The sequence below is a fragment of the Siphateles boraxobius genome, unplaced genomic scaffold (assembly GCF_051911475.1).
Source record: "Siphateles boraxobius isolate OS27281-9 unplaced genomic scaffold, OSU_SipBor_1 61, whole genome shotgun sequence".
Classification (NCBI taxonomy): domain Eukaryota; kingdom Metazoa; phylum Chordata; class Actinopteri; order Cypriniformes; family Leuciscidae; genus Siphateles; species Siphateles boraxobius.
The window spans coordinates 8412302-8439410 of record NW_027509188.1 but is presented as its reverse complement, the minus strand read 5'-3'; the positions used below and the strand labels follow the sequence as shown (position 1 = coordinate 8439410).

The following is a 27109-nucleotide window of genomic DNA, read 5'->3' as shown; positions in this document are numbered from 1 at the left end:
TCACACTACGCAACGCAGCAGCATTAGTTTAATGATAATCGATAACAAATTAACGTGATCGACGAAATTCTTAATGATCAATAATCGATCGTCGATTAATCATGCCCATCCCTAATAACAATGACTCCTTCTAGGATGATTGCTGTGTGTGAACCCTCTAAATGCAGTGCTTGTGAAGAATCCTGGGTTTCTTCAGTCATCACAGTTATAATCCCAATGGAAATCTGGGGTGTGTCGCAATCACTGTCCTAATAAAAAAAGAACAGAAATATTAAAATTCTGGTTACATTACAAATAGGAAATCTCACAAATGTACATGTAACTTAAAGAATCAGGACCATCACCTTCTGTTCTACATACAACTCAACTAACAGATAAACGTTAAAGTACTGTGTGAAAATTAGACCTCAGAAAACAATGCACACTACTAGGACGGCAGAACAAACACACAAGAAAATGTACAATTACATTTGAAGAGTTTGTGTCTGGTCTGTTTCTGGGATAGTTGAATGAAGCATAATTGAATGGCTATATGTGATGTATGTGTGGGGTATTAGTTTAGAATGAAATATACAGAGAATGGTACTTGCCAATATGGTTTTGAAAAAGTCTGAGGTGTCTTCTCCAAAAATGAGGGGAAGTCCACGAAGAACTGCTGTGCGATTAGCAGTGATGTCAGTGCCCTGGAAAACCAAATTAAATTTAAAATTAGTCGGAATAAACTACTTTAAAATGAAGTGATGACTGCTCTGGAAAAAAGTTTTATAACATAGAATTAAATTTTATGAAATAACAGTTACAGAATTTAGTTTAAGAAATAAGCATAGACAAGCTTACCACAGACTTAATTTGCTTAAGAAATTCAGAAAGTTTTTTTCCAACTGCCCCTTTCTTGGATTCAAAAATTTCCAGAAATCGAGCTGTATGTTGATCAAGTGCTGTGAAAAATCCTTGCTTGAGGTTTTTGCTTGTGATGCGAATAAACTCTGCATTGATCTGTAAAAGGAAAAAGAACAATGTTATATCTATTAGGCTTTTGGTTACTGTGTTATAGGGATACTTGAAAATTGCCTTATTTACTCACTCTCGTAGTATCCCAAATGTACCTCTATTCTTCAGATAAACGTAAATGTATATTTAGAAAAAGAGTTCATATGGATTAATGTCATGATCACTGTATAGTATGTGCTTTTAAGAGCTTTCACATTCTTTCATACTCAGAGATGGACTATTTTTTTAAGAATTTTTATCTGAAGAAAGTCATATACATCTGGGATGGCATGAGGGTAAGTAAATGAAGAGACGTCTTTATTTTTCGGTGATGTAGTTTAATTGTTACTTACTTGACTTTCTGTGAAGAGTGATGGCCATCTTTGAAGAGTCTCTTTTACTGGAGGCTCGATCTCAACAACCTCTTTTCTTCTCAAGGAAAAAGTGGAATCCATGAGCTGTGATATCAGGGTGGAACTCGGATGACATTTCTTCATTTCTTCCACAAGTTGTAAGCGTTTAGATTCCATGCTGCAGTCATCCTCACCAGAAGGATAATTTGGAAGAAAATTGATTTCAAATCGTTTAGGCCTTTTAACACTTCTCAAAGGATCTTGGCTTCCCCTTTTCCCTACGTTCATAAGAACATCTGTGCATCCAGCTCGTCGTAGCTTCGTTCTATAATTTCCCATTTTAAATTTGAGGCTGTTCTTCCATCCGTTCCATCCAGTGGAGGAACCTGGTTCAGTGAGGCATGGATGTTTTTTGACTAGTGAAGATGCAACATCATTGAAATCGTCATCACAGGGATATGCTTTGAAGCTGTACATACACTCAGCAAGTTTTTCAAGAATTTCGTGCTTCATGTCCCTGGGAACTTGCATATATGTCTGGTCTCTCATGTACAGAAGGTTTCCTTGGCGCAATCTGAACTCAATATCTACAGGAAAATTGGGGATTTCAAATGTCTCTGGCCACTGAGCCTGGCGTACATGAGATGGCCCTTCTTCAGAAGACAAAGATACAATGTCTGTGTCAGCTGTACTTGGTGTAGGAGATGGTACAAGAGAGATCACCTTTAAGGTGGGCCTCTCAGGTAAATCTGCAATGTCTGTGAGGTTGATTAGTGCATTGTTAAAATCAGCATCTTCGTACTGAAGAGAAAACTTGTATGGAAGACCTAACTTCTCTTCAAGTTCTTCCATCAATGTGTCCAAAGTTTGTGGTTTCCTATGCAGCGTGATTTTCCGTATGTTATTTTCATTCACTATCACTCTAAGTATAGTTTTTGTCTCCATTGTGTCCAGTGAACCTAACAATGAGAAAAATCAATTAATTTTACACTTGAGTTCTCAATAATAAAGGGATAAAAATGGAAATTCAGTTATTTACTCACCCTCATGTTGTTTCATGTTGTTTTAACCCTGTATGACTTTCTTTTGCTGAACATAAAAAATGATATTTTGAAGAACGTTGGAAACCAAACACGTTCAGGTTGCCATGGAAGTCATTAGGGAACTGAAACTGTTTGGTAACAAACATTGTTCAAAATATCTTTTGTGTTCAGCAAAAGAAAGTCATGCAGGGTTGAAATAACATGAGGGTGAGTAAATAACGTAATTTTATTTTGTAGGTGGACTATCCCTTTAAATGTTCAATTTAGCAAAAGATAAAATGTTTCGCTGTAACAAATGTCCTGCCCTGAATTTTGTATGGTGCCAGTGGAAAAGGGTCATTCAAATCAAACAGCTTAGTGACTTTCATTTCTGATACATGGCTGCATAGTTCATAGGACCGTAAATGCTCAATGTACCACGCTGTCTGTTGTTTGCATACAAACAAAATGTCAGTGTTGATAATGACAATTTTTACAATTTGTCTAAAATCAGGCAGACATGAACTTGCACCAGCAGACAGAACCATATCAGGACTGTAGTTGATCCCATCAATGCACACATTAGATGTGACAAAGACAGTGCTTTGGGTAGCAAAATTCTGCTGAAGTACGTTCTGTACACTCTCAGGAAAATATGAAGTCAGTGTAGATGACACTTTGTCCATCTGGACTGAAGGTTTAAAAAAGGATGACGAGTCCATGTGGTATGCTATCATTCTCTGATGTCGGACTGCCAGAGTTTGTGTGACATTTTTGAAATTTTTTGTGTCACGAATGATTTGTTTGAAGAATTTATGCTTGCCTTCAAAACGCATGGTCCAGACATCTCTAAGTGGCCCATATGTCCTTATTAGTTGTGGATAATGTTCAATGTAGTGGTGTTTAGGACGCAACATGAAATGAGGAAATACTTTTAAAAGCAAACCTCTGTGCTCTGAGATTTTGGCCTCAAGAAAATCAATAGTATCATCCGTAAATCTGAAGGATGTCACCAGTTCTAGAATGTCTTTCAAAAGCATTAAAATCTCCCATGTTGCATCATTTTCTGGGATGTCAAAGCCAATCATTAGTGGAAGAAGTCTTACAAGTGCCCAGTTTTCATGGGCATTGCCCCCAATCGTGCCTCTTGAGGCAAATGTAGTTGGAATGACCTGAGGTTGATCGGTCTTGTCTATGAATTTGTATGGAAATTGTTTGATTGTTCTGTTCACATACTCAAGGGTGATGTACTTTTTGTTGATTAAATCATTGAGGCACAGTGACATTTCAACGGGTATGATACCCTCCAAGAGATCATGCATGATGTCAGGTGGAAAGCCACTGACAGAGTGAAAATGGTCAAGCTCATTTAAAACACACCGGCCTTTTACACCATACTGTTTTACCAAATTTTGGTCTTTTAAAACTTCTTCAACTTGCCTGTCATGATTCTGCTTTGTCCTGGGTTCAAATCCTCCTGACAGTACGTCTTTCTGCTGTATTTCACTCTTTTTCACCATGCAAAAGCGGCAAGGGTGTTCCACAATAAAACTCTCTTGAAATCCTGCCAAGGAATGAGCACCAAGATTATCTGCAGATACATTGAGAACAGTTCCCTTAACACATTCCCCTAACTGCTCCAAAAAGACACCATGTTTCTCCAGAGTTTTGAGGTCTTGTACAAGAGGGTGAAGGACTTTCTCATAGCCATATTGTTTTACTGCACTAGCCTTGCATAAGAGTGCCAGCTGAATTGCCTGAAGAGATGACCGGTGTTTAGATGGAAGATTAGCAAGAACCCAATAGACACTGAACATCTTGTGTTTCTTTTTTGAAGTGCCAAGAGGATTGGCAATCTCAAATTCATCAGTGTACAGGGTAAGCAAAATCCTAAATTTCCCTGCCATCAAAAAATCATTCTCACGATAGTTAGTGCTGTCTTTGTAAGAGTTGATCCCAATTGCATTGTTAAAAGGAGCAAGAACTTTCTCAAAGACATCAGTTCTGTTTAAAAGCACCTGCAGCATGTTCAGAATTGGCACATAAGTAAATGATTGTGAGTCTTTCCCAAGTTTATATTCTGTTGGCACAACTATTGGAAACTCTTTTTGAAAATATGATGCTCTTTTACTGATTGTAGAGAGAGACTCACCAGAATCAGTCATTTTCAAGATCAAATTATTCTCTGTGACAGCTTTCATGATGTCTCTCAAAACAGAATCATTATCACGGACTCCATGTTGATCTAGAATCTGCTGTTATGGCATTACGCAAAAGGGGCTTTGACAGAAGAGATATCTGATTAATTTGTTGAATTACTTCCTGTACTGCTGCATCAGAGATATGCAGAATGGTTTGCATCTTAAGAAAGAGCAAGCCTAAATTACGTTCTAGTTGATTCTGCAAAAGATCCAGATTTTGAGTCTGGTCCTCTTTTTCATTTTCATCTTCGTCAAATTCAGTAGAATCCATTGACTCATGGTAAGATGTATTTTGTGTAACATCTTGTGGTAATTCTGCAGCTACATTTTGAATTTCAACTGCAATGCTAGCTTTTAACTTCCTCTGACTGCTTAATTGGTGTTCTTTACATTTGTGAGCATTAAATGTAGAATAAATTCTGCTCTCAAAATTGCAGTCATTATATGGGCACTGAACCTTTTCATTCTTTTTTAAATGCTGACGCAAGTGGGTGAAAAACTCAGATTCTGTACAAGGTTCCTTAAATTCACAGAGTAGACAGTGAAATATTATTGGAGATTCTTTTGATCCACTTGTTTGTTCTGCATCAATATGTTGGGAATGACTTCTTGTTAAATGAACCTTCAATGCATTAAATGACTTAAATGAACACAAACAGTCTGCGTGAAGACATGGAAATGGTGTAGTTCTGGTGTAGCTTCCATGTTTTATGCGATAATGCTTCAATATGAGAGCTCTCTTTTCACAGGAAAAAAAACAGTACTTACATTTCCATTGCATGTCTCATCTCACAAAGCAAGCTCTGCAAATGAAGAAAATAATATTAACATACACACTTTTTTAATATACGGCTTTGTATTTTCATTTATAAATCAATATAGTGTTCAAACATTTAAAGTGTGGGGTGGGCGATATGGCAAAATATGATATCACAATTCTTTTCATGTTGGTTTTACTATTTTGCATTATAGCCAAACGAATTTCCATATTTTCAAAAAACAAAGCCAAAAACAAAAATAGAATAGCAGACATTTTAGGCCAAAATGAATGATAATAATAAAAAGCTTAGTAATTGTTTTATCTTTGTTAATAAAAAATAGGAACAAAGATACACATTACATATACACAAAATAATATACAAATGAAATAACACCCTATACTTTGGCTTGACAGTATACATTAATAATTTATTCTTATTAAAGCCACTGTATTTAAGTCAAGAGGAGTGAGTGATTTTCACTGTCTTTTGTTTTATTAACATTAAAAGAATAGTTCTCCCAAAAACAATTGTGGGGCAATTGTATCATCATGTACTCTTCTGTTGAAAATTAAAAGTTATTTTCAAGAATGTGGGTAACCAAACAGTTGATGGTCCCCATTGACTTCCATATCATCCTACTATGGAAGTCAATGGGGTCATCAACTGTTTGGTTATCCACATTCTTCAAAATATCTTATTTTGTGTTCAGCACAAGAAAGAAATTAATACAGGTTTGGAACAAAATGAAAGTTAGTTAATGATGACACATTTTAATTTTTGGGTGAACTATCCCTTTAAGAAAAAGGCGCATATGCCGTTCATTATTAGACTGCTGTCACTTAAAGACCTGCACGCTTCTAAAATACATAAACGCATCCGATTAAATTAAGTTCACTTTTACTTTAGACATAACCAACTGTGTTCATGAAAACATTGTGTATATTTCTCAGTATTACCGCAATAAGACGCGAATTATAAAGTTTAGTAATCAGGCACTGTTAAGTGGTTGATGATGCACTCAGAAAATGACATGCGCCCATTTCAGAACAGCACGCAAATTAAATGTTTAACCGGCGAGGCTTTAAAGCACAAGCAAATAATTAAAGTTTGTGAATTGCAGTGTCCCGTGAGTGTAACTCCTGTGTGTTAACATCTGAAGTAAATGCACGTCGAGTTGTAACTTTACAGTAGGCCTATAGCCAATGTTGAGACTGTGGCGCCAGAACTGCAAATGATTTTCGCTGTAAAACGACACTACTATATTTCTTCAAAACAGATCGTGGAGAATTTAATCCCACACCCTTAATTTGAAGTAATCCAAAAGTTAAAATATATTAATTATAGCATTGCTATATTGCTACATAATTATTGCAACATTAAAATATAAATCAGTAAAGTTTTTTTCTCAGTCTACATTATACTCACAATAAAAATAAATAAAACATAAAAAGGTTCCTTGATTGAAAGCATGGACCTAACGATTAGTCTAGCGATTTGCAAATGCTAGACTGCTCATTACGAAGCACAATCCAAGAATTTGATTAAAATAACACATCCAATGTTCATGTGTAACGCTAGTTTGTTTAATCTGTTTTATTTATTACAAGATCAATTATGTATATTAAGCAATTCAGACATTAAAATAAGACAAAAAAGCACTGACTCACCTTTCCATGTGCTTTCCTCGTCCAAAATAATGGTATTACGTTTCCAAATCGGCTCCGCCTACTGGTAGAACTGCGCATGACCACTCGAAAATGTTCAAGATACTTATTATTTTAAGTAGAGGGTAATTTAATCTATTGAGTTTAATAACTTACTGTGCTAAAAAATTGTCCTTACTTTATCAAACTTAGTAAGGTCAACAAACTTATTCAAAATAAGTTTTATTCACTTAATGTTATTAGTAAGATCATCAGTTACATTTTACAGTGTAGAGCCTCTCTGAGCTTTTGTGAGGTAAACGGGTGATGAATCATGCAGTGTTTCAGCAGAAGCTCCACGTCTCCACTAATCATTGTGTCTGCTAGAAGTTTTCTGTAAAAAACAAATGTTGAAAGCAGATTTAACCTTTGTGATGCTGTACCTCAAATATTCAATGTTAAATACTACTCCAGATTCCTGTAGTGTTCATTCAGTATAAATGTCTTGATGAGGATTTGATCTGTGACAGTGAACGTTACCTGGCCGTCTGTGAGCGGCTGCTTGGGCCTGTAGTTAAAGCTCGTCTGTGATCTTGTCCCAGAACCTCCATGGCAATCAGGTTCTGTCCATTAATGTCAGTCTTTATGCTGCTGATCAGTTTATGAAGCTCAGGGTTTTTATTTTGAAACTCGCTCACTGAGTTCGGGTTCTCTATGAACGTCTGAGCTAGTCTGATGGAGTCCTTGGGTGGAATATGGCTCGTGTTGAGTGTCCCAGGGTTGTTCTTACTGGACATACGAGCACTTTGAACACTGTCCAGAGAGAATGAGAATTACTGACAATTTGATTTAATGTAATTAGCATGAAATCTGCTTATTTAAACTAGTAAGCTGATATAGAGGTCTGGGGCCTCATTTATAAAACTGTGCGTAGGATCCTTACTAAAAGTGTACGTGCGCCCGAAAGCCAAAAATGGTGTAAGCAAAAAAACATTCAGACTTATAAAATCATGCGTACGCTAGCCTGGATGCCAGCCCGAAACCCGCCCACAACATTTTTTGGTCGGGAAGTTCAGTCTGGACTCGATCCATTGAGAAGTAATTATGCCCGGTACAGAAATCGTCGGGCCAATCAAATTGCCAGGGCGGGCTTTATACGATGACGGACAGATAATCCATCCAATAACGTAATTATCACATCATCGAACGTATTTCTTTCAAAAATGTTTTTCGTGTTTGCAAGTACTCCGCGAATCCTTAAATTCTTTTTGCAACACCGGCAAAGATCGTTAATACTTATTATTTTTTTAATACTTTTTCCAGAGTTCGTCCATATTAGACTTTCTCTGGTGCAGTTGAGTTCTGTTGACAACTATGCATTGCTCAACATACGTCACTTACTGCGTTGCTCTGATTGGTTGTAGGTCTATCCAAATGAGTGCAGAGTTTGTTTTTTCCTGTTTCGGTTAAGACACGCCTCATAATCAAAGCCCTATGGAGCAGAATCAGACTCACATTCTGACTAGAATATGAGTATGACGAAGTCAGGCTATGCGTACGCCAGAACCTGCGCAGTATTCACTTTATAAATCACAGTCAGCGGAAGATTGTGCGCACATGCGTCTCCTCCTAGAAATAACCATATATGGAGCTTACAACGCCTAGTCTTCATCTGCATATCATTTGCATATGATTATTCATCCACGTGATGTTTAACGGTACAAGACATTAGGAAAATATGAAATATTGATGTGCCGTCACATTACATTAATTAAAATCATTTAGTAGCATATCCTTGCCTAGTTTTTGAATAAATAAACCAAATAGTGTAAAATATATTTCAGAGAAAGTTTTTCTTTTCCACTGGCCAGAGTATTTTTAATTGATTTATATTTTTAATGGAAACAGATAGACCTTCTTGTGCATTATTTGCACGAAACTATTTTCTCAGACAATCTGCTATTATCATGATAAGCAATTAGCCTATCTCTGTAGTTAAAACACAGCATGCCACAGGAAAAGTGTTCGAAATCATCGCATCCACAACAAATATTTACATTTATTGAATATAAAAAATGTTGTAACTTCTCAGTAATTAGGCCTAGCCTATTTCATGTAGTTTAAGTGTTTAACTCCATTAATGAGAATGGCATATTTAATCTAAATGTTTATCCAGAAGTAAAAAATAGTTTAAATCATTATTTTATTTATTTAAACTGTTATTGTGAACACGCACTGATTAGGACTCATAATGAAGATTTACGGTTTTACTTCTGCCGTTAGATAGCCTAGCCTATATACGCCAGTTTAACTAACGGCCCAACGCGCTCACTGGCGCGGACATTTAAGAAGGGTTGGATATTTTCTTAATGTGATAGGCTTGGTGAAATTATATTTGTATTATCTTTCTGTATATGTTTAATAATTTTCTTTAGATTTTCAAAAAGTGACCAAAAAGACACTTAACTCCAGCTCAACCATCGGTGTCGCCAAACTGCTCCATCTCCAAAACGTTCGTACGCATGGGTCAGAATTTGCGTGCAGGTGCGCAAATTTTCCCGTCAAGTTTGTTTTTATAAATCACAACTTATGCGTCGGAAGTGGCGTACGCCTCTTTCAGGGCCTGTTTTGTGCGTACGCAACGGTTATAAATGAGGCCCCAGGTGAGTATTTGATCTTCCTCTGGATTCTGTTGCTGTATTGAATCAAAATAAAATGGACTAATGACACTCCTGATTTTGTATTACTATTTTTCAATACCTAAATGATATATATACTTTATATTTAGTGTATCAGGTGAGTCTTCTCTATTTCCTTTGTAGATCTCCAGACACAGTCCTATTGTGTTGTGAATAAATAACAGCTTCAGCAATCAGAACCTTTACCTGTTATATTCACCAACAAATCCAAGATGGTACATTTTGATGAGGATACGTTCGTCACTTCTGATGAATTTAACACTCTGTAAGTATTTCTGCAGTGCAACGTCTGTCTCCTTTCTTATTCCTCCAGTTATGTTGTATATCCTGGGGTTTTTGTGACAGAAGTCGTATCCTCTCTGGAGAATAAGCAGGGGTTTGTACGATTCAAGGTTTGTCTGGATCTAATGAGAAAAAAATTAAGATTGTGAGATTAAACACAATCCTGATCACCTGTACAATGATTGGTCAGGAATGGGATTTTCATCAATCTTTTTTCTGTACCACTTATCCTACACAGTGTTTTGGGGGTGAGCCTGAAGCCTATCCCGGGACACTCAGGGCTCAAGGTATGGGACACTGTGGACAAGGTGCAAACCCACCACAGGGCACGATCACATACACATTCACACACTACAGAGAATATATAGATGCCAATCAGCCTGCAACGAATGCATTTAGACTGGGGAGAAAACCAGAGAAAACCAGAGTCCCGGGGGAGAGCATGCAAACCCTACACGCACAGGGAATCAATCCTCCAATCCCAGAGGTGTGAGGCAAACGTGGGAATATGTTATTGGAAATTTTCAGGTCATTATTATCTTCTTGAAACATTATAATACGCAATTACATTGAAAAGGTCACGCTTTACCGAGTCAGTGTTTACAAATGTGAGGAAGGAAGACCATATACACATATTCAAATGTCTTTGTGTCAGTTTACCGTTTAAAATGCCCATTTCGTGTGCGTATCCTGGGTGTTTTTAATATTAAAAAGGCTAAAAGAAAATTTTCGTCAGGACAGAAAGCATGACCTTTTCAACGTAATTGCGTATTACGTGATGTACACGACGCGCATCACAGTACAGAGCAAGATGAGCATTTGTGCTTATAAAACTTAAACTTTTTTATTTATTTTTTAAATGACGGATGGTTTCGCTAGATAAGACCCTTATTCATCTTCTGGTATCGTTTAAAGCCCTTTGAAGCTGCACTGAAACGGTCATTTGGACCTTGAACCGTTTGGGTCCCATTGAAGTCCATTATATGGAGAAAAATCCTGGAATGTTTTCATCAAAAACCTTAATTTCTTTTCGACTGAAGAAAGAAAGACATGGACATCTTGGATGACATGGGGGTGAGTAAATTATCAGCAAAAGTTTTTTTTTTTTAATGAACTAATTCTTTAAGATGTCTGCATTAAAGTGGTTAAAGCCACTGTTTCTCTTCAAGACTGATTTAAAGCAAATGATAGTGAATTTGTGGCATTAATTAATAAACAGGTAGTAAACAAATACAACTGTTGTGACAGAGAAATCACTGTAACACATTAACACTGAAAAGAGAAAGAGATCAGTTTTTCAAATACACAACAATAATTTTTGTGTAAAAATGGAGACACTTACATTTAAACCTCAACAATGATAACAAAACATTCAGATAAACATCTAAAGCTAACAGGGAACGTTCTCTGACATTTTGGCAAGGTTCTCTCAAGGTTATAAACAAACATTCTTCCAGTAATATAACTTTTTTCAAAGTTGTCTGGTCTTTAATAATGGTCTAAAAATGTTAGATTAAAATCATGTTTTATACATTTTTTGTAGAACTTTTTTAAACCGCCGAATAAATTATACAGCTGAGTTGTCCTATTATTATCTTTAATACTAACCATTTGCTTTTATTTTTGCTGTTGTTTTGTAGGGGTGTTGTGTAGTTAGTAAGTTATAACAAAAATTAAAACCACTATTTTAAGACACACTCAAATTTCACAAACAATTTCAGCTAATCCTTTTCTGTAAAAAAGATTTTAGTAAAACAGTTGTTGATAAAAAAAAAGCTGTCAAAAAGATGGCGCCTGTGTTGGCTGGCCGTCTGTTGTCCGCTTCGTCGTTGGCATGTGTTATTCTTTTTCTTATCTCCATTTTTATCGCAAATTGTAATTCCATCCTCCTGTATGACTGCCTAACACTGCTTAACATTCGTAGTGTGGTCATGGACTCTGCAAATGGCGATGTTAATGGATATAGAGTGTTTCCATCGTTTTTTGCGATCAATCTCCCAGTGCACCTGCGTAGGTGTCCGACGGACCTACCCAAAAGAAAGCGCCGGAGGAGGCGCGGCAAACCACTCTACTCGCATCCACTCTACTCGTTGGGAGTTCGGGTTTGTGGATGCGACACTGGAAGGTGTTTTCCTGAGGTTCAGTTCCAGCGGCCACGATCGATTATCCCTGTTATTATTTCCACGCATCATCATGGGATGTATGGGTATATTTACCATGGCGGAGTTAATCTCGGTAACCTCCGGCCACTGTGTCGAGCAACACAGTCGGATAGTGACTCATCTGTACTGAAGATGGCCCTTATCAATGCACGATCCCTGGTAAATAAAACTTTCATTTTAAACGAACTGTTTACTACACAAGCGCTGGACTTCCTTTGTGTCACCGAAACATGGATAAAAGTCTTTTGACCTTGTTCAGTGGGTATCTGGTCCAACGCATCTACAGGGTCATACCTTGGACTTGATTTTAACTCATGGATTATCTGTATCAGATATTACAATTAGCAATGCAACCTTCTCTGATCATATGCCTGTAATTTTCTCTGTTCCATACTTCAAACACTAAAAACTTAGCCCATGGGGCGTATGTCTCGAAAACAAATCGGAGTTTATTTTGTTCGACCCCAAGGAAAACTGTGTTTTTGACTTTGATCTTGGCCCTCTCACCCCCTTAAAACACAAAGTGTGCCAGGAATCTGGGCTTCCTATTTGACTCTAGCTTAAAATTTGATAAACAGTTTTCTGCTGTTGTTAAGTCATGCTTTTATCGACTGCGCCTTCTCAGTAAAGTAAAGTCCATTCTATCAAGAAGTAATTTAGAAATAGCTATTCATGCGTTCATTACTTCTAGGCTTGACTACTGTAATTCTTTGTATTATGGCATTTCTCAGGCATCAATCTCCCGCCTGCAGATGGTTAAAAATGCAGCTGCTAGACTGCTTGAAGGCAAGCGTAAGTTCGATCACATAACTCCCATTTTAATGTCCCTGCACTGGCTTCCGTTTAAGTATAGGATAGAGTTCAAAATTTTATTATTCGTCTACAAAGCTTTTAACAATCTGACATCGCAATACTTAACTGATCTCTAGGTTCCGTATACCCCATCTAGAAACCTGAGATCCAGTGACCATGGCCTTCTAACTGTCCCTAAAGTAAAATTAAAAAAACGCGGTGACCGCGCCTTTGCCGCCGCTGGACAGAGGCTGTGGAACAGCCTTGCTCTGTCTATTAGGCATGCTCCATCTATCTCCACTTTTAAAATTCAGCTTAAGACTTATTTATTCTCTTTGGCTTTTAACACTATATAGCTACCTTCTGTTTGAAAATGAATGTTTATTGATTACCTATTTTGTTTGTATTTATAAATGCTAGGTCTGTGTGTCTTAATCTTTGTATAGCACTTTGGTCAACCTTGGTTGTGTCGTAAATGTGCTCTATAAATAAATGATTGATTGATAAAAGACTAAATTTACAAAAGTCAAGGTTCAAGAGTCCAACTAAAGCAACCACTAATCACCATAATGGTGACTTCAAGTGAAACATTTTCAATAAAACATTAACACTAACTAGAGCCAAACCTCTGTTCATTCTCAATAAGAACTTGTGTCGATGTATGAATGAAAGAAAGTCAAACTGGTTAGTAATAGTGAAGCTGGTAATGCTGTTTGTTGAGTTGTTTAATCATACTCTTGAGAGATTTAATGTTTACTTTAATTTGCAGTTGATTTCTTCTAAGGGTATGTTTACACGGCACCTTTTTCAACTGAAAACAGAAACCTTTTTATGCGTTTTGGCCATTCATTTACACGACAACGGCGTTTTGAGGGCCTGGAAAGGCAGGCGTTTCAAAGTGCAAGGTTTTGAAAATGAGGCCTTAACCATCCCATGTAAACAACAAAAACGTGAATTTGTGAAAAAAGTGACGTCATTCGCATGCATATTACGTTCACACATGCATATTACGTGTTCACGGAGTGTTTCTTGACAATGTGACATCGCCAACCACTGCCTGGCATGCATAATACAGCCTTTTTAAGCATTTTTTTGCAGGTCCGTGTGAACAGGGATCGTTTTAAAAATGTTCTTGTCTGTTTTTAGTGCATCGTCTTCTGTTCTTCTTGTTTTTTCTTTTTCTTTCAGTGATTCGGCTTGTTAGGCGCAGGTGTTTGTCATTAATGTTCGATTAATCACTTAATTATCTTATTAACTTGCTTATATTATCTTATTACACTGCTTCAATGTTACTTTTGAACACTTTGAGTGCGGATTATATGAACACTGAGCTGTGTTCATTTAACATTGGGGTTTGTGCTATGTATATATCTCATACATCCAGGGCATATTATCCACAGATCGATAAAAGCTGTAAGTTATCTGACATCATCAGGACAGAGGAGTTTATACTTTGCAGTATCTCAGTAACATGATATTAAAGATTAACGGAAAACAGCGAGTGCTCTTTGCCATCGTGGCTATTTAACTGCAGCAAATGCTGGTCTGGATTCACGAAACCATTCAGGCTCGGAGTCAGCACTGCGAGTACCACCGTACATAAATTATATAATAAATTATAGGACAGTTTCTACTAAAATGAGCTTCTCCTTCATCTTGCCTAGGTAGGACTCGGCACTAAAGTGTGACGGATCACATGCACTCCTATTGGTTGTCGCTCCCAATAGTCGCTTTTCGTTTTCAAAAGGTTGAACAGATCTCAGCTTTGTCGCGACGCTGGATACACCCCATCCGGTCGCCAGTGATCATGGTCACGCGTGTCGCCAGAAATCGCCATTGAAATGAATGGTATTGTGTCGCTGGTAGTGTGAACGCAGCTTAAGAAGAATAACACGATTGGGGACGTGCTGTTAGGAGAAAATAATCAACTTTGGGGTGGTAACAATAACTCTGCTTCATCACTCCACCCGGTTATTAATTATTTTCCTATAACTTCACCCCCTGAGTGTTTTATTTCTTACAAAGGAATAATGTTTCATATTTCATCAGGAGGTGACATGAGCTGGTCTGGCTAATAACCCACATTTTGTGCTTTTGTATTTTCCTAAAAGGTAATCTGGTGATCAACCTGTGTAGTGATGATTTTTTGTGGATTTCCCTCTGGGATAAATAAAGTGATCTATCAGTTGGTCATTCGGTCTTGTCTGTTTGACAAACAGCTAGTGATTTCAGTACATCAGTAAATCTGAGCATATCTTTAACTCAAATCTGGCTTTTGCACTCAGGATGTGCACACATTATCCCATGAAGAAATCGTAGACAAATGAAGTGTACTCGCCTCATTTAGCACTTTCTTGCGTAGCATTAATCCGTCCTCCATCTTACTGCCAGTTGCTTGTGCTACAGCATGATAAAGAGCATTCTGATGATCCGAGTTAACGCTGATTATCTTGCCATCATCCTGCACAATGTCAAAATGGCCGCTGTACAGCTGTGCATCAGCTCTGTTTTTAAAATTAAAAGTAACCACATTCAGTACACACATTTCATAAACATTAACTGAAATTGATTTATATATATGTGAGCAGTATAATGCTCCAGTAATTAGTCTTACTGTGATGTATGTGGAGCTTTTTCAGATTTGGTTAATCTCAGTTTTATATCGCCTGCTGATTTGCTGGTTCCTGGGTAAACTTCCTCAGTGAGCTGTTTCCCATTTTCTTCAACGACGGTGAGTTGAATTCCTTTTCCATCGAGGAGGTTACTTTTTGTGAGCACGTACACATCGAGAGCTTTAACAGGCTGATCAGTTTTGCACATATCTTCTGTATACTGCATTAGTTTTGTTTTGTCCTCATCTGACAATTGTTCCACTTTCTTGTGGCTCGCAGATTTCTTGTTGTGTTTTTCCCTCTGGTCATCAAAGAAACGCTGAGTCTTATGTCTGCGCATGACCTTGTCTACCGCCTGTCCTGCAGCACTATTCAACTCACTTTCAAATGTGCTGGTCATTAAAGAAGTCATGTGTGTAGAACAGGAACTGATGAATTCCTCAGAAACTTTATGTGCGATAATCTGTAGAAGTTCTTCTTTAAGGCGTTGTACATCGTGTAAACTGTGTCGTCCATCTTGATCATACTTTGTCATTTCTTTCTCAAGCTCACTGATGCTCTTCAGTAATTCAGGAACGAATTGTTGTTGTATTATATCATTTGTTGGTACGGCACCCAATATTTGACAGTAATTTGTTGAGAAATCAGCTACTTTCAGAGCCAGCTTTGCCATTTCAAGCACACCTGACTGTTTCTCTTTATTCATAAGCTCTGTTGCTCCTTCACACACCTCAGAAAGTTTGCTGATTACATCTCGTGCTTTGGTACAGTCCAGTATGTGGTGAGGAATTATCTCTTCACAGAACATATGAACTGATTTTTTTATTTGCTGCTCATAATTCTGGTCAATCTTGAAATTCTCTTTTTTCGAGGCAGCTTTCGGAATGCCTGAGCTGATGAATTCGACGAGAGCCTGATCCAGTTCACCGCTCTGCTTTACTGATAAAGTAACAGCATTCTCAAAACTTCTTTGTAAAATCTTCTTAAAGACTTTCTGAAGTGCTGCATCGATTGCGTAGTTCATGGCAGTGAGCACAGTCTTTTTCCCGATTTCCTGAACTGCATATTTAGCAGCAACTTTGAAATTCTGTCGGAGCACAGTAGAAGATGTCATGTTTTTCATTCCAGACTTAAAAGATCCTTTACCAAGGGATGACAAACCAAACTGAGCACTTCCTTTGAATGAAGTAAACATTGCATTTCCTGATTTAATGAATTCAGATGCAACAGAAGAGAAAGACTTTGTACCATTGAGTAGACCTTTTGTCACTTTATACACTGAGGTAACTGCTTTCTTGATATTGCTAAAGCCAGCCGTTAGCAAAGCAAGTCCAATGCTGATACTCTTAGATATTGCCCATGACGCCCAGTTAAATGTGCCCTTTATCATCCCCTCTATTCCATTGACCATGTCAGACACTCCTTCTGAAATCAGGGCCATTCCAAACTGGCTGGCTGTTCCAAGTGTCAGCGCACAAACAAGAACCCCAGCGAGAACCTGCACCACCCCGAGTACGAAACATATCAAAGCATCGATGCAAAACTTGGGCTTCTCTTTCACCTCAAAAACAACACCGAGGCCGTAGTCGTATAGCGATCTCAGCTCATTAGCAATGATGAAGTTTTTTTCTTCAGAAAGCATGTAGACTGAACAGTCTTCTGTTATGGCGTCGCTCTTGTTTTCCTCCAGCTCTTTAAGTTTAGCAGATGCATTATCAATGTACGTAATCCAAGACTTAAAGATGTTCATTCTGGCTTCCATTTGACTTTGAAAGTTGTTATTGTCTGTACTCTGATCTTTGTTACCAGTGACTGATAAGTTACATGAGACCATTGTGTTTGAAACTTCTGAGACATAGACATCAATGGATTTCTTTGCGTCTTCCAGCAGTTTCATAGCGTCTGCTTTATAGTTACCCTTACGGAGGTTGATGGAGATGTATGCCTGGTTATAGAGTGCCACAGCGTTGTAGTGTGGGTCAGAGTTACCAACTTTTTGCCAATAGTATTCAGCTCCAAATGCATTTTTGGATTTGTCACGGCAGTGAAGATCAGTTCTTACAATTGCCTGTTTGATGTGATCATAGAAATTATCGCATTCACCTCTTAGCAGCTTTCCACTTGTTTCGTTTATTGTCCTGATAAGGTCTGCTTCAAGTTTTTCGAAGTCATCATGTCTATTGATGTGATCTTCGTGAAGGGTCAACCACAAGGCCCAGGATTCTTTCAAAGCGTTGATGGCTGGCTGATAATCAAACTTAGGCTGATGATGTTTAAAGCAATCAGGAATATTTTTGGGCGGCATTCGCATGGGGTCCAGTTTTTCTTGATGTGTGTAATGCCCATCAAAGTTATTTAGCAATCTACAAAATGTGGAAAAGAGATTTTCCTTTAGGTTTATTTCAACCAGCTCATCACTTTCCATGTCCCGGATTCTTTTTATTTCATAATCCTCTCTTAGCTGGCGCATGATTTCCACAGACTGACCTTGGTAAGCTGGTGCGAGATGATCACAGTTCACAACCATTTGGACCATCCCAGGATTGCCTTTTCGAGATGTACGACCAAATATTTGTTTCTCGACTCTTCGGTTGGGTGGAAAGTGAGTAAGAAGTACGAAAAGACCACCACACTTATTTACACTTTCATCAACCTTTATGTCTGTACCCCGTCCTCCGAGATTTGTAGCAATGATGATTCTGCCTGCACAGAATTTCTCTCTTTCAATGTTGTGCTTCTCGCTGATTGTGTACAGAGTAATCTGTTCTGCTTTAAATCTGCCACCATCTTGTATTTTTTCATGTAGTTCATCCGCTGTTCTAACATCTTCACAAATTACCAAGACAACTTGACCTCTGTCTGCTACTTTCCATGAAGTTTCACAAATGGTCTGGATCCATTGGTGATTCCCACCTTTCACCTGGACGACTGGAAGCTCAACCACCCTTTTATGGCGATGTGCAGGTACAGTGTAGCTCCGTGCTTTATAATGTCTTGCCAGAAAGTCCTGATCTGCCTTACCTCCTAATGTACCAGAAACACCAAATATACCACTCCCACTGAGATACCTTTTAAAATAATGGAAATTTGACATGTAATTTGTCACATTGGATATTGGTGAAATTGCAAGTTGGTGCTTGAACTCCAAAAATTGTTGCAGACCATTTCCCCACTTCTTGTTTTTCTCCAGCACACCACTCGCTTTGAAGTCCACTGGAATTATCGCATTAGACTTATCTCTGTCAGCAACTACTCTTTCAGCGGCCAGTGAGGTGTCAATCATGTATTCTCGGCCCTGTGACATCTCAACAGCCCTTAGTGCATTCTCAACAAAAACTGGTAACTGATTCTCAACATAGCTTTTCAAGAAAACAGGGATGACCATGAAGTTGTTGCGTTTGTTGGCTGTTTGAGGGTTATCTAAGTACATGATATATGACTTTATTGTGCTTACAGTTGCATCAATGAGCGATTTCTCCGACATGATTTCGCAAGCTAGTCCTCCTTCCAGCAGTAGAATTTCAACATTAAGGTCACCTCGTTTTTCCTGAGCTTCAAAACATTTAGCTTTCTTGTTCTCTAACGAATAGCACTTAAACACTGCACTGTTCTCTAAGACCTCCTCAAATATACTCAGTAGATCGTACTGTTGTGAAACTCCAAGTTTCTTCATGACTTCAGGTAATGCTTTAGACATTCCGTCCTCTTTCACATCATCTTGATATATCATTTCAATATCCTCCTGTGTGTAGAATCCCAAATTCACTCCGGGTAGCAAGATCTCATTTGCTGAAAAGCTGTCCCCTGTTTCCAGTCCCATAACGGCTGCTGTTACGGCTTTGTGAATGTACATTATCTGCGTCGCCCATTTTATCTCCCTCGTTTCATGCATTTCAATTGGTTTACAAGTAGATATTATGGTCCATATATTGGAAAGGACTTGCTCCACATGCCTAAATCCAGTAGATTCATGGGACAAGAATGTTACTTGAACTCCATTGTCCAAGGTCATGTAGTCCACTTCATCCACTATTACAAGCTCAAACTGTCTTGTACCACGAGTAGTCCTCTTCTCAAATTCCTGTTTAAGTATGTCTGCTGCAAAGACTCCCACTGTGCCATATACTATTTGTTGCCTGTAAGCATCTTTAAGACGTTTCTCTTGGTCCTCTGGCGAATAGTCACTTCCGTAATGTGGAGGTACTACAGATGAGGTGACACCAAACATTTCAAAAAACTTTTTCCACTCTTCTTGATCTCGTCTGGCTAGAACTGGAGAGCTTGTCACAATGTCCACTTTTGTTCCACGGATGGCCAAAATTGTTGCAAACATGGCTAAGATACAGGACTTGCCCTCACCTGTGCCAATCTCTAGAAGACATCCTTTATGTTCTGTCAGCTGTGCCAGTAGAAGCAAAAGCAATGATGCTAGTTGTGTACATCTTGGAAAATAACCTTGAATCTTTATGTTGTCTTTTGGGGTGATTGTTGAGCAGTCTTGCACTGCTATTGACATTCCAATTAATACGTCTTTCAGAATGTTGATATCTGGGTTTGTAAGATTAAGAGATGTTATCTTCTTTTTCAAATTAGCGACTTGTTCTTCAGTAAGGTCCACCAATTGATATTTTGGGAGTTCCAACTCTACGTATCTAAGCACATCCTTCAACAGCACCAAGACTTTCTCTGGACAGTTTGCTTCACGAAGTTCCTTCACAATTGTATCAGCATCTTTTTCCTTGTTGTTTTGTATTTGTTCTTCAAGAAACATTAAAGGGTTTTCAATCGTAAGAGCAGAGAGAACGTGGATGCAGTCCAGGTGGTAGGTTTGTGCTGTGTGGAGAACTGAATCGAGTTGATCACATTTGATAGCTGGACTTTTGCAAATGAAGAGCATTATTTCTGTTGGGGTCCAGATTCTGTTGAACAATATTTGACCCAAAATGTCCCTACTTTTTGATGAAAGCTCTGAGATCATGTCAAGTACATTTAATAAAATGTATTCTGCCAAAGTTGCATTTGTGGCATGAAGCTGCTCCACCAAACCCAAGAGAAAGTCATACTTCTTCTCCCAGCCAAGTGGCCGATCTTCATCATCTTTAGCATCTTCAGTGCTACTGTTCAGAATGAACTGTAGAGATGCCTCAAGAACTGTAAGCTTCTCTGTGAGAGACAGCTCATTATATCCTATAGCATGATCAAATGTAAACTGAGACCATACTGAAAGGTTGTTTTCTCTACAATATTGAACTGCAAGTTCATTCTGGAGCGTCTTAATCCTGTCCCAAATCTCATGCTGTATCTCTTTATTTTCTGTGATCTGGTACTTTAACAAAATGTCTTTGAATTTTTCTTCAACATCAGTAACCTACATACATATGCAAAACAAAAATAGGTCCTAGTAAAAAGTGGTATTTTATCACATGCTGTATATACAGTAATGTTGCTCAATCCAAATTAGTCATACCTCGTCCCTCTCGATTGCAGCAGCGTCATCTTCTATTTGCTGATGGAGAACTTGTGTGCGTTCATGATGTTGCTCGTGACCTCTGAAGCTCTGTTTTTCACGAAGCCGCTCAGTTGCTCGAGAAAGCTTGAGTCTGGATGATTCACTCTCTCTGTCCAGCTCTTCTTGAATCCTCTGCTCATGTTCCAAACGTTCCAGACGTCTTCTCTCCTCCTCTAGCTGTCTTTGTTTTTCATATTCTTCTATTTGTCCTGTTTAAAGATATCATAAAAGACTACAGGATTAGAAACTACGGAGCCCCTAAGGGGACGTGGTGGTGGAAATAATTTGGGATGGGAGAATACAATTTTTATATATTTTGCGTAAATCTGAAAATCTCATGCCAACCCTAGTGTGTGTGTGTGTGTGTGTGTGTGTACACATATGTATGTGCATTTCTATGTTTAGTTTCCAACCACTGAGCCATCATTGGAGGACTCTGCAGCCAATTCTGAGTAACAGCTTTTTTGTCTGCTTCCTCCAGCTGGTACGCATTCCTATAGATGTCCAAAATAAAGATATATTCACTCTTTCTGTCCAGCTCCTGTTGAATCCTTTGCTCACGTTCCAGACGTCTTCTCTCCTCCTCTTGCCGTCTCTGTTTTTCATCTTCTTCAATTTTTCCTATTGAAAGATATGATCAGACAACATGGGATTAGAAACAACATACAGATTCAAATATATCATTTTTGGGTTACTTATGATATTTGATATGGGTCACGGTATGATATTTGCACATGCAAAAGTTACACGCTATCACTCAGCTCTAAACACGTGCTGCTGTCACAGATCTACATTAGAGATGTCTGTATTGTTTGTATTTACTGCACAATTGAGATTGTATTGGAAAGGCTTTTGCTTTTTATCTCTTCTACTTTTACTGATTTTGATATTAACAAAGGTAGCACATGTCTCACTCTTTCTCTTGGACATTTGTAGGAATCACCTGCCGGAGGTATAGGTACTTATTAACCCTTTGGGGGTCTCAAAAAGCACTGGCGCGCTCTGCTGGATTTTTTCCTCATGACAACGGAAACCACTTACAATACTCCGTCATGTTTGGCCATACAGATAAGTGTGAAACATCATTATAAACTGTTAAATGTCTACTTTTATTTGTTTACACTCACGGTAAAAACTAAATGTTTTCACTAAATAAAGAAAAAAAAGACATTTATTTTCATTTATATTCGTTAGCGTGTTATTGTTGCATAAATTCACATTGTTAGCCATTAGTTGATCTATTGCCAAACTAAAATGTATAAAATCGACGGAAACATGTTGAAATATGAACTATAGATAGGTAGGCAATCTTTCAATGCTAAATAAAAACAGGGAACAAAGGTTACAGTCGTAACCTGAGACGTTCCCTTACGAAAGGGAACTTGCACTGTGCCGATGACGTTTTGTGTACCGATATACCAGCGCCACAATGCTGAGGGGAGTCCAAATTATGGCTGTGACAAAAATGTCAGAAATGGCAGTTTCACTGAAATGCCAAAACACTCCCCCTTCGGGTCACATACAGGCTGTCAGTGACAGTACAGTCACAGCCCAAGCTATAAGCCTCAAAGAGGCCTACGAAACAACAAAGGCCTACCAAGGCCGCTCAAGGGCTTGGGACCAACAGCTACCGTGGAATGGGTTCCTTTAAGGGAATATGGCCAGGGGGTCCGAAAAGAGTTCAGTCCAGTCACTTTCTGAGGGGGAAATTAAGTCAACCCCACATGCCACCAGGGCGGCTGACCTGGTCTATTTTACTGACCTAGTCTTGCCAATAATCTGTCAGTTTTCTAAATATAGTCTCTAACATTATTATCCTCACTTGTGGAGGTATACAACAGGGAGGACTGCAGATAGTGGCAGTAATCGGTCACAGACCGTATCATAGAGACGGACATCCTGGAGAGTAGAACTCAGCATAGCGCTTTCTAACCCTTGTAAACGAGTGGAGTAACTCTACTCGATCCTAGATCTACACAGTGCTTCAAAGTCCTGTGGAGGCTGGGCACTCTTAAAAAGGGACCCTAATAAGCGGAGCGCCCCCAGCTCTAAGTCTTCCAACAGGCAGTGTACTCCGCAGAAGCGCTATCTACCCTAGTGGAGGGTGACATCAAACCCGACAAAACAACAGTTTTTTTTTTTTTTTTAGTTAAGTACATTTATTTGTCCCCGTGAGGAAATTTGTTTGCATGGCTATCAGGTAGGCATTACAACATACATCATACACCAAAGGAGAACCTTTAAACATACAAAGACACATACTAATGCACTTAACACATATTTACCCATACCCCGCACTTTACTAAATTAGGCATATCAGACCAGCTAAGTATCCTACCTATTTAACTTACATGTTTAAAAACTTAATTGCTTGAGGCACAAATGAAGATTTTGATCTATTTTTGGTAAACAGTGGGAGGCAATATCGTCGCCCAGAAGGCAGCAGTTTGAATGAAGAGGCAAGGGGGTGCCTCTTATCTCCCACAATGGATTTTGCCTTGTTCAATACTCTTTCCCTGTAAATGCATTCCACACTTGGTAACTTGATCCCTAATAGTTTACTGGCCATTGTTACTGTTTTTCTTACAGACTTCTTCTGTGCCTCAGTAGCATTACCAAACCAGCAGGTGATGCAGAAAGCCAAAACACTTAAGCCAAAACAGTTATGACACAGGCTGCTCTTTGGCAGAGGTGAAAGTAACGAATTACATTTACTTGCGTTACGTAATTGAGTAGTTTTTTTGTGTACTTCTACTTTTTTAAGTAGTTTTTAAAATCTGTACTTTTTACTTTTACTTAAGTACGTTTTGTTTGAAGTATTTTACTTCGCTACATTTGAAATCGTATCCGTTACTGAGTAAAAAATAATAATACAAGGGAGAAGAAGAAAAAAATCCCAATCCGGAAAATACTGCATTGATTGGTTGAAGGGCGGGAGAACAAACGCGCAAGAAAGGTGACGCAGACCTAGCCAAAGTTGAAAGCGAAGCGCCCTCGAATTCTTATGAAGCGAATTATGGCCAGTATGAAAATACTTTTTAGAAAAAAGCGTGGTTGTCCTCGAGGATAGATATCCAATTTGCAAAAAATGTGGACGCAAAGTGGCTGCAAAAGGAGGAAACATAGGACACCATCCCTGCAGATAAAGGTATGTCCCGATTATAACTTAAGGCGAATGATTTACGTGATGCAGAGGGAATCCCGGAATCCAGTCATGAAAATGGAATTTACATAACGCAGATGTCATGTAAAACACGCAAAATAATGGATGGATGAATACATGGAAAGTAGAACTGTGCAATAATTACAATCGCGACATGGTCTGTGATTTAAGCACAAAAATACTGCTATGTAAATTTATAATCTATTTGTTCTGCGCCCCTTTGTCTACTAAGTTACTCAAGTACGCGTGACGTTCATGGTGTTTTCAGCGTCTCACAAAAAATTTAAGGATATGAATACATGAACATTTCCAGAGCTGCTCTGAGAGAACGACTAATGAGCATTTTCATCATTTTGATGAGAAAATGATAAAATGACAAAAATTATTTGAGAAAAACCATTGTATTCAAAGTCACTTTGAAACAGGTCTTCACTACAACCCGTCAAAATAAAAGTTCGGTTTTACTACTAGGAGAAATTCTGACAGAAATATATTACTATTGTAGGCATACAATAGAACGTACTTCTCAAAATAATAATAATAATAACAACAATAATAATACATTTTATTTAAACATTATTTAAAGGAATATTTTTTTTTGTCCATGGTTTAATTTAGTAAATCTGTTTTTGCAGCGCTTCCCCCAAAAATAAAAGGACCGAGTTTAAATTTACATTTGATTACCACCGTTTTTGATTATATATTTGGATTAAATCATAAAAAGAAACATTAATTTTCTGAATAAATACATTTCATAGGACTATATTATTCTTAAACATTTTAATAAATTATTAATGTTAAAAATAAGTTGTTAATCTAATTCATTATCAATTATTGAATTTAATTGTTTAGACATGTTTTATTGAAATTTTTAATAAACAAAACAAACAAATGGTTTCAAGTTTGTTATAGTAAAAGCATTTGTTCAACCAAAAAAAAAGTCATTTTAACTGATGATAATAATAATAACCATCATTTAATAATACCGTTTATTTATTTAATAATTGATTAATACTGTAAACCGTGATATTTTCTGAGATGTTATCATACTGTGAAAATCTCAATGCTACACAGGGGATTCCCCCACCCCACCCCCCGCTGTTAAAAAAGTTACTCTGTAACTTTTACTCTGAGTAAATTTTAAATGAGCTACTTTTTACTTTTACTTAAGTACAAGTAAAATTACCGGTCTAAAAATCTACTCAAGTAAAATTTCATTGAAGTAGTAGTACTTTTACTTGAGTAGAATATTTTATTACTCTTTCCACCTCTGCTCTTTGGGATGGGGCATAAGTTTATATCTTGCCGCAAAACTCAGAAAACTCCTTATTTGAGGAGAATGTGACTTACTTTGTAAGAAATTACTCGATAAATAAAAAATATGGCAAAGAGTGCCTAATAGTGGACCACAAATCCACCATCTTTTAAACTGCCCCACTACCAATGAGTGAAAATGAGAGATCCTCAGCCATGGAGGTCCTCCACCCGTCATCTATAGAGAGAACTGGCGAAGAGCACAACTTATTTGTACTAAATCTTCCCTCTGGGCAACATAATAATGTTATAATTAACCATTGGCTAATACATTCTTAGGTTGTACTTGCCAGTGTGTGTGTTTTAGGCTAAGTAAAGTTTTGCATAGATATTTCCATTCGCTAAACAATGACTGAGTGTTTGAACTTCTTAATTTTATATATATATATATATATATATATATATATATAATTCAGCTTAATCCCTATTTGGAATAGATTAGCTTTATATGTATAAAGATGTGTTGATTTAATAATTGGCAGAGTTTACCTGTTCATTATTTGTAATTTAAAGTGCCTTCTCTTTCTAAGCATTTTATTAATGATTTATGATTAGGTGTATGATTCTAATTTTAGAAAGGATTAATATTAGGGCTCGGGGGGAAAAGCATCTATTACAGTTGGATGTGCCAAATTTTTCTTCAGTGAAACAAAGACAAAACTGAAATCATAGCGTTTGGAAACAAAGGTTAAGTTCTCAAGGTGAACGCATACCTTCAGTCTAGGGGTCAAACAACTACAAATCGAGTCAGGAATCTGTGTGTGTCTCTAGAGTCAAACCTTAGTTTCAGTAGTCATGTCAAAGCAATAACTAAATCAGCATATTATCACAAGTAACACAAGTTCTAAAAATAAATGTAAGTTTAGAGCCTTGTTTAGTGTTGTTGTTAAGGGCATTTCATAACAAACATCTGGCTTTCTACAAAACAAAATATAATGAAGTGGTCAAAATCATGCCTGAACCACTCATTGCCTCCCGATATTGTGCATCCTCCTATCTACTCTGTTCACTTTCATAATCAACATAGATGGAAAAAAATAACATTATAATGTTTTAATACATATGCAACTAAATGCGCTTATTTAATGGCTACAACACGAACTCCATGTTGCACTTAAGCTACACAATCCAGCACAGTGTGCGTGCGAGTGGAGGAGACGCTGCGCGTGACACGTGACGTGCTTGTAGTCGGCTCGGGCTCGGGTAGAGAATCTAAGCTCTAGTGTGGATCGTGCAAGGCGAAACCGGCGAAATGAACGTCTCAAAATTCAATTGAATCAAATAGGATCGACTCAGAAACGAGCCAATGAATGCACACGTGTCACCTCATCCACAAATGCACATCTTACTTGTTGCATTGATTTGTATTAACAACTATGTCTTTATTTGTACAAAATGCTGCACATCCATGTGATTCTGGATTTTGCACACACAAGTTGTATTGTATTAGTTTAAATGTAGTGACGCACATTTGTGAATTTGTCAAATCGATGGGTAGTTGTGCACACATTAATAATTAGCACCAGGCCTATTTATTTGTAGTTGTTTGTGTGTAGGTTGTGAAATGCTTAAAAACAGCGAAAAGAAAGTCTCAAAATCCAAATGA

General features: G+C 37.8%; 3 protein-coding genes across 3 annotated transcripts in view; 2 read left to right on the top strand and 1 right to left on the bottom strand.

Annotated features, from left to right (window-relative positions):
* Positions 1 to 27109, top strand: part of LOC143718303 (tripartite motif-containing protein 16-like) — a 276192-nt gene that overhangs the window by 103154 nt on the left and 145929 nt on the right. The gene's annotated exons all lie outside the window — the stretch shown is intronic.
* Positions 1 to 27109, bottom strand: part of LOC143718445 (uncharacterized) — a 33751-nt gene that overhangs the window by 3217 nt on the left and 3425 nt on the right. The window contains exons 4-13 of the mRNA XM_077209506.1: positions 21552 to 21647; positions 20985 to 21235; positions 15520 to 20885; positions 15244 to 15409; positions 9856 to 10073; positions 7511 to 7783; positions 7258 to 7364; positions 1344 to 2302; positions 838 to 996; positions 587 to 683 (exon numbers count right to left, since the gene is read on the bottom strand). Coding sequence (XP_077065621.1) covers positions 587 to 683; positions 838 to 996; positions 1344 to 2302; positions 7258 to 7364; positions 7511 to 7783; positions 9856 to 10073; positions 15244 to 15409; positions 15520 to 20885; positions 20985 to 21235; positions 21552 to 21647 — 7692 coding nt within the window. The remainder of the gene's footprint in view (positions 1 to 586; positions 684 to 837; positions 997 to 1343; positions 2303 to 7257; positions 7365 to 7510; positions 7784 to 9855; positions 10074 to 15243; positions 15410 to 15519; positions 20886 to 20984; positions 21236 to 21551; positions 21648 to 27109) is intronic.
* LOC143718341 (uncharacterized) overlaps positions 1 to 27109 on the top strand; it is a 47708-nt gene that overhangs the window by 17640 nt on the left and 2959 nt on the right. The window contains exons 6-8 of the mRNA XM_077209427.1: positions 9793 to 9934; positions 10190 to 10238; positions 10867 to 11025. The gene's annotated coding sequence lies outside the window, so the exon portion shown is untranslated. The remainder of the gene's footprint in view (positions 1 to 9792; positions 9935 to 10189; positions 10239 to 10866; positions 11026 to 27109) is intronic.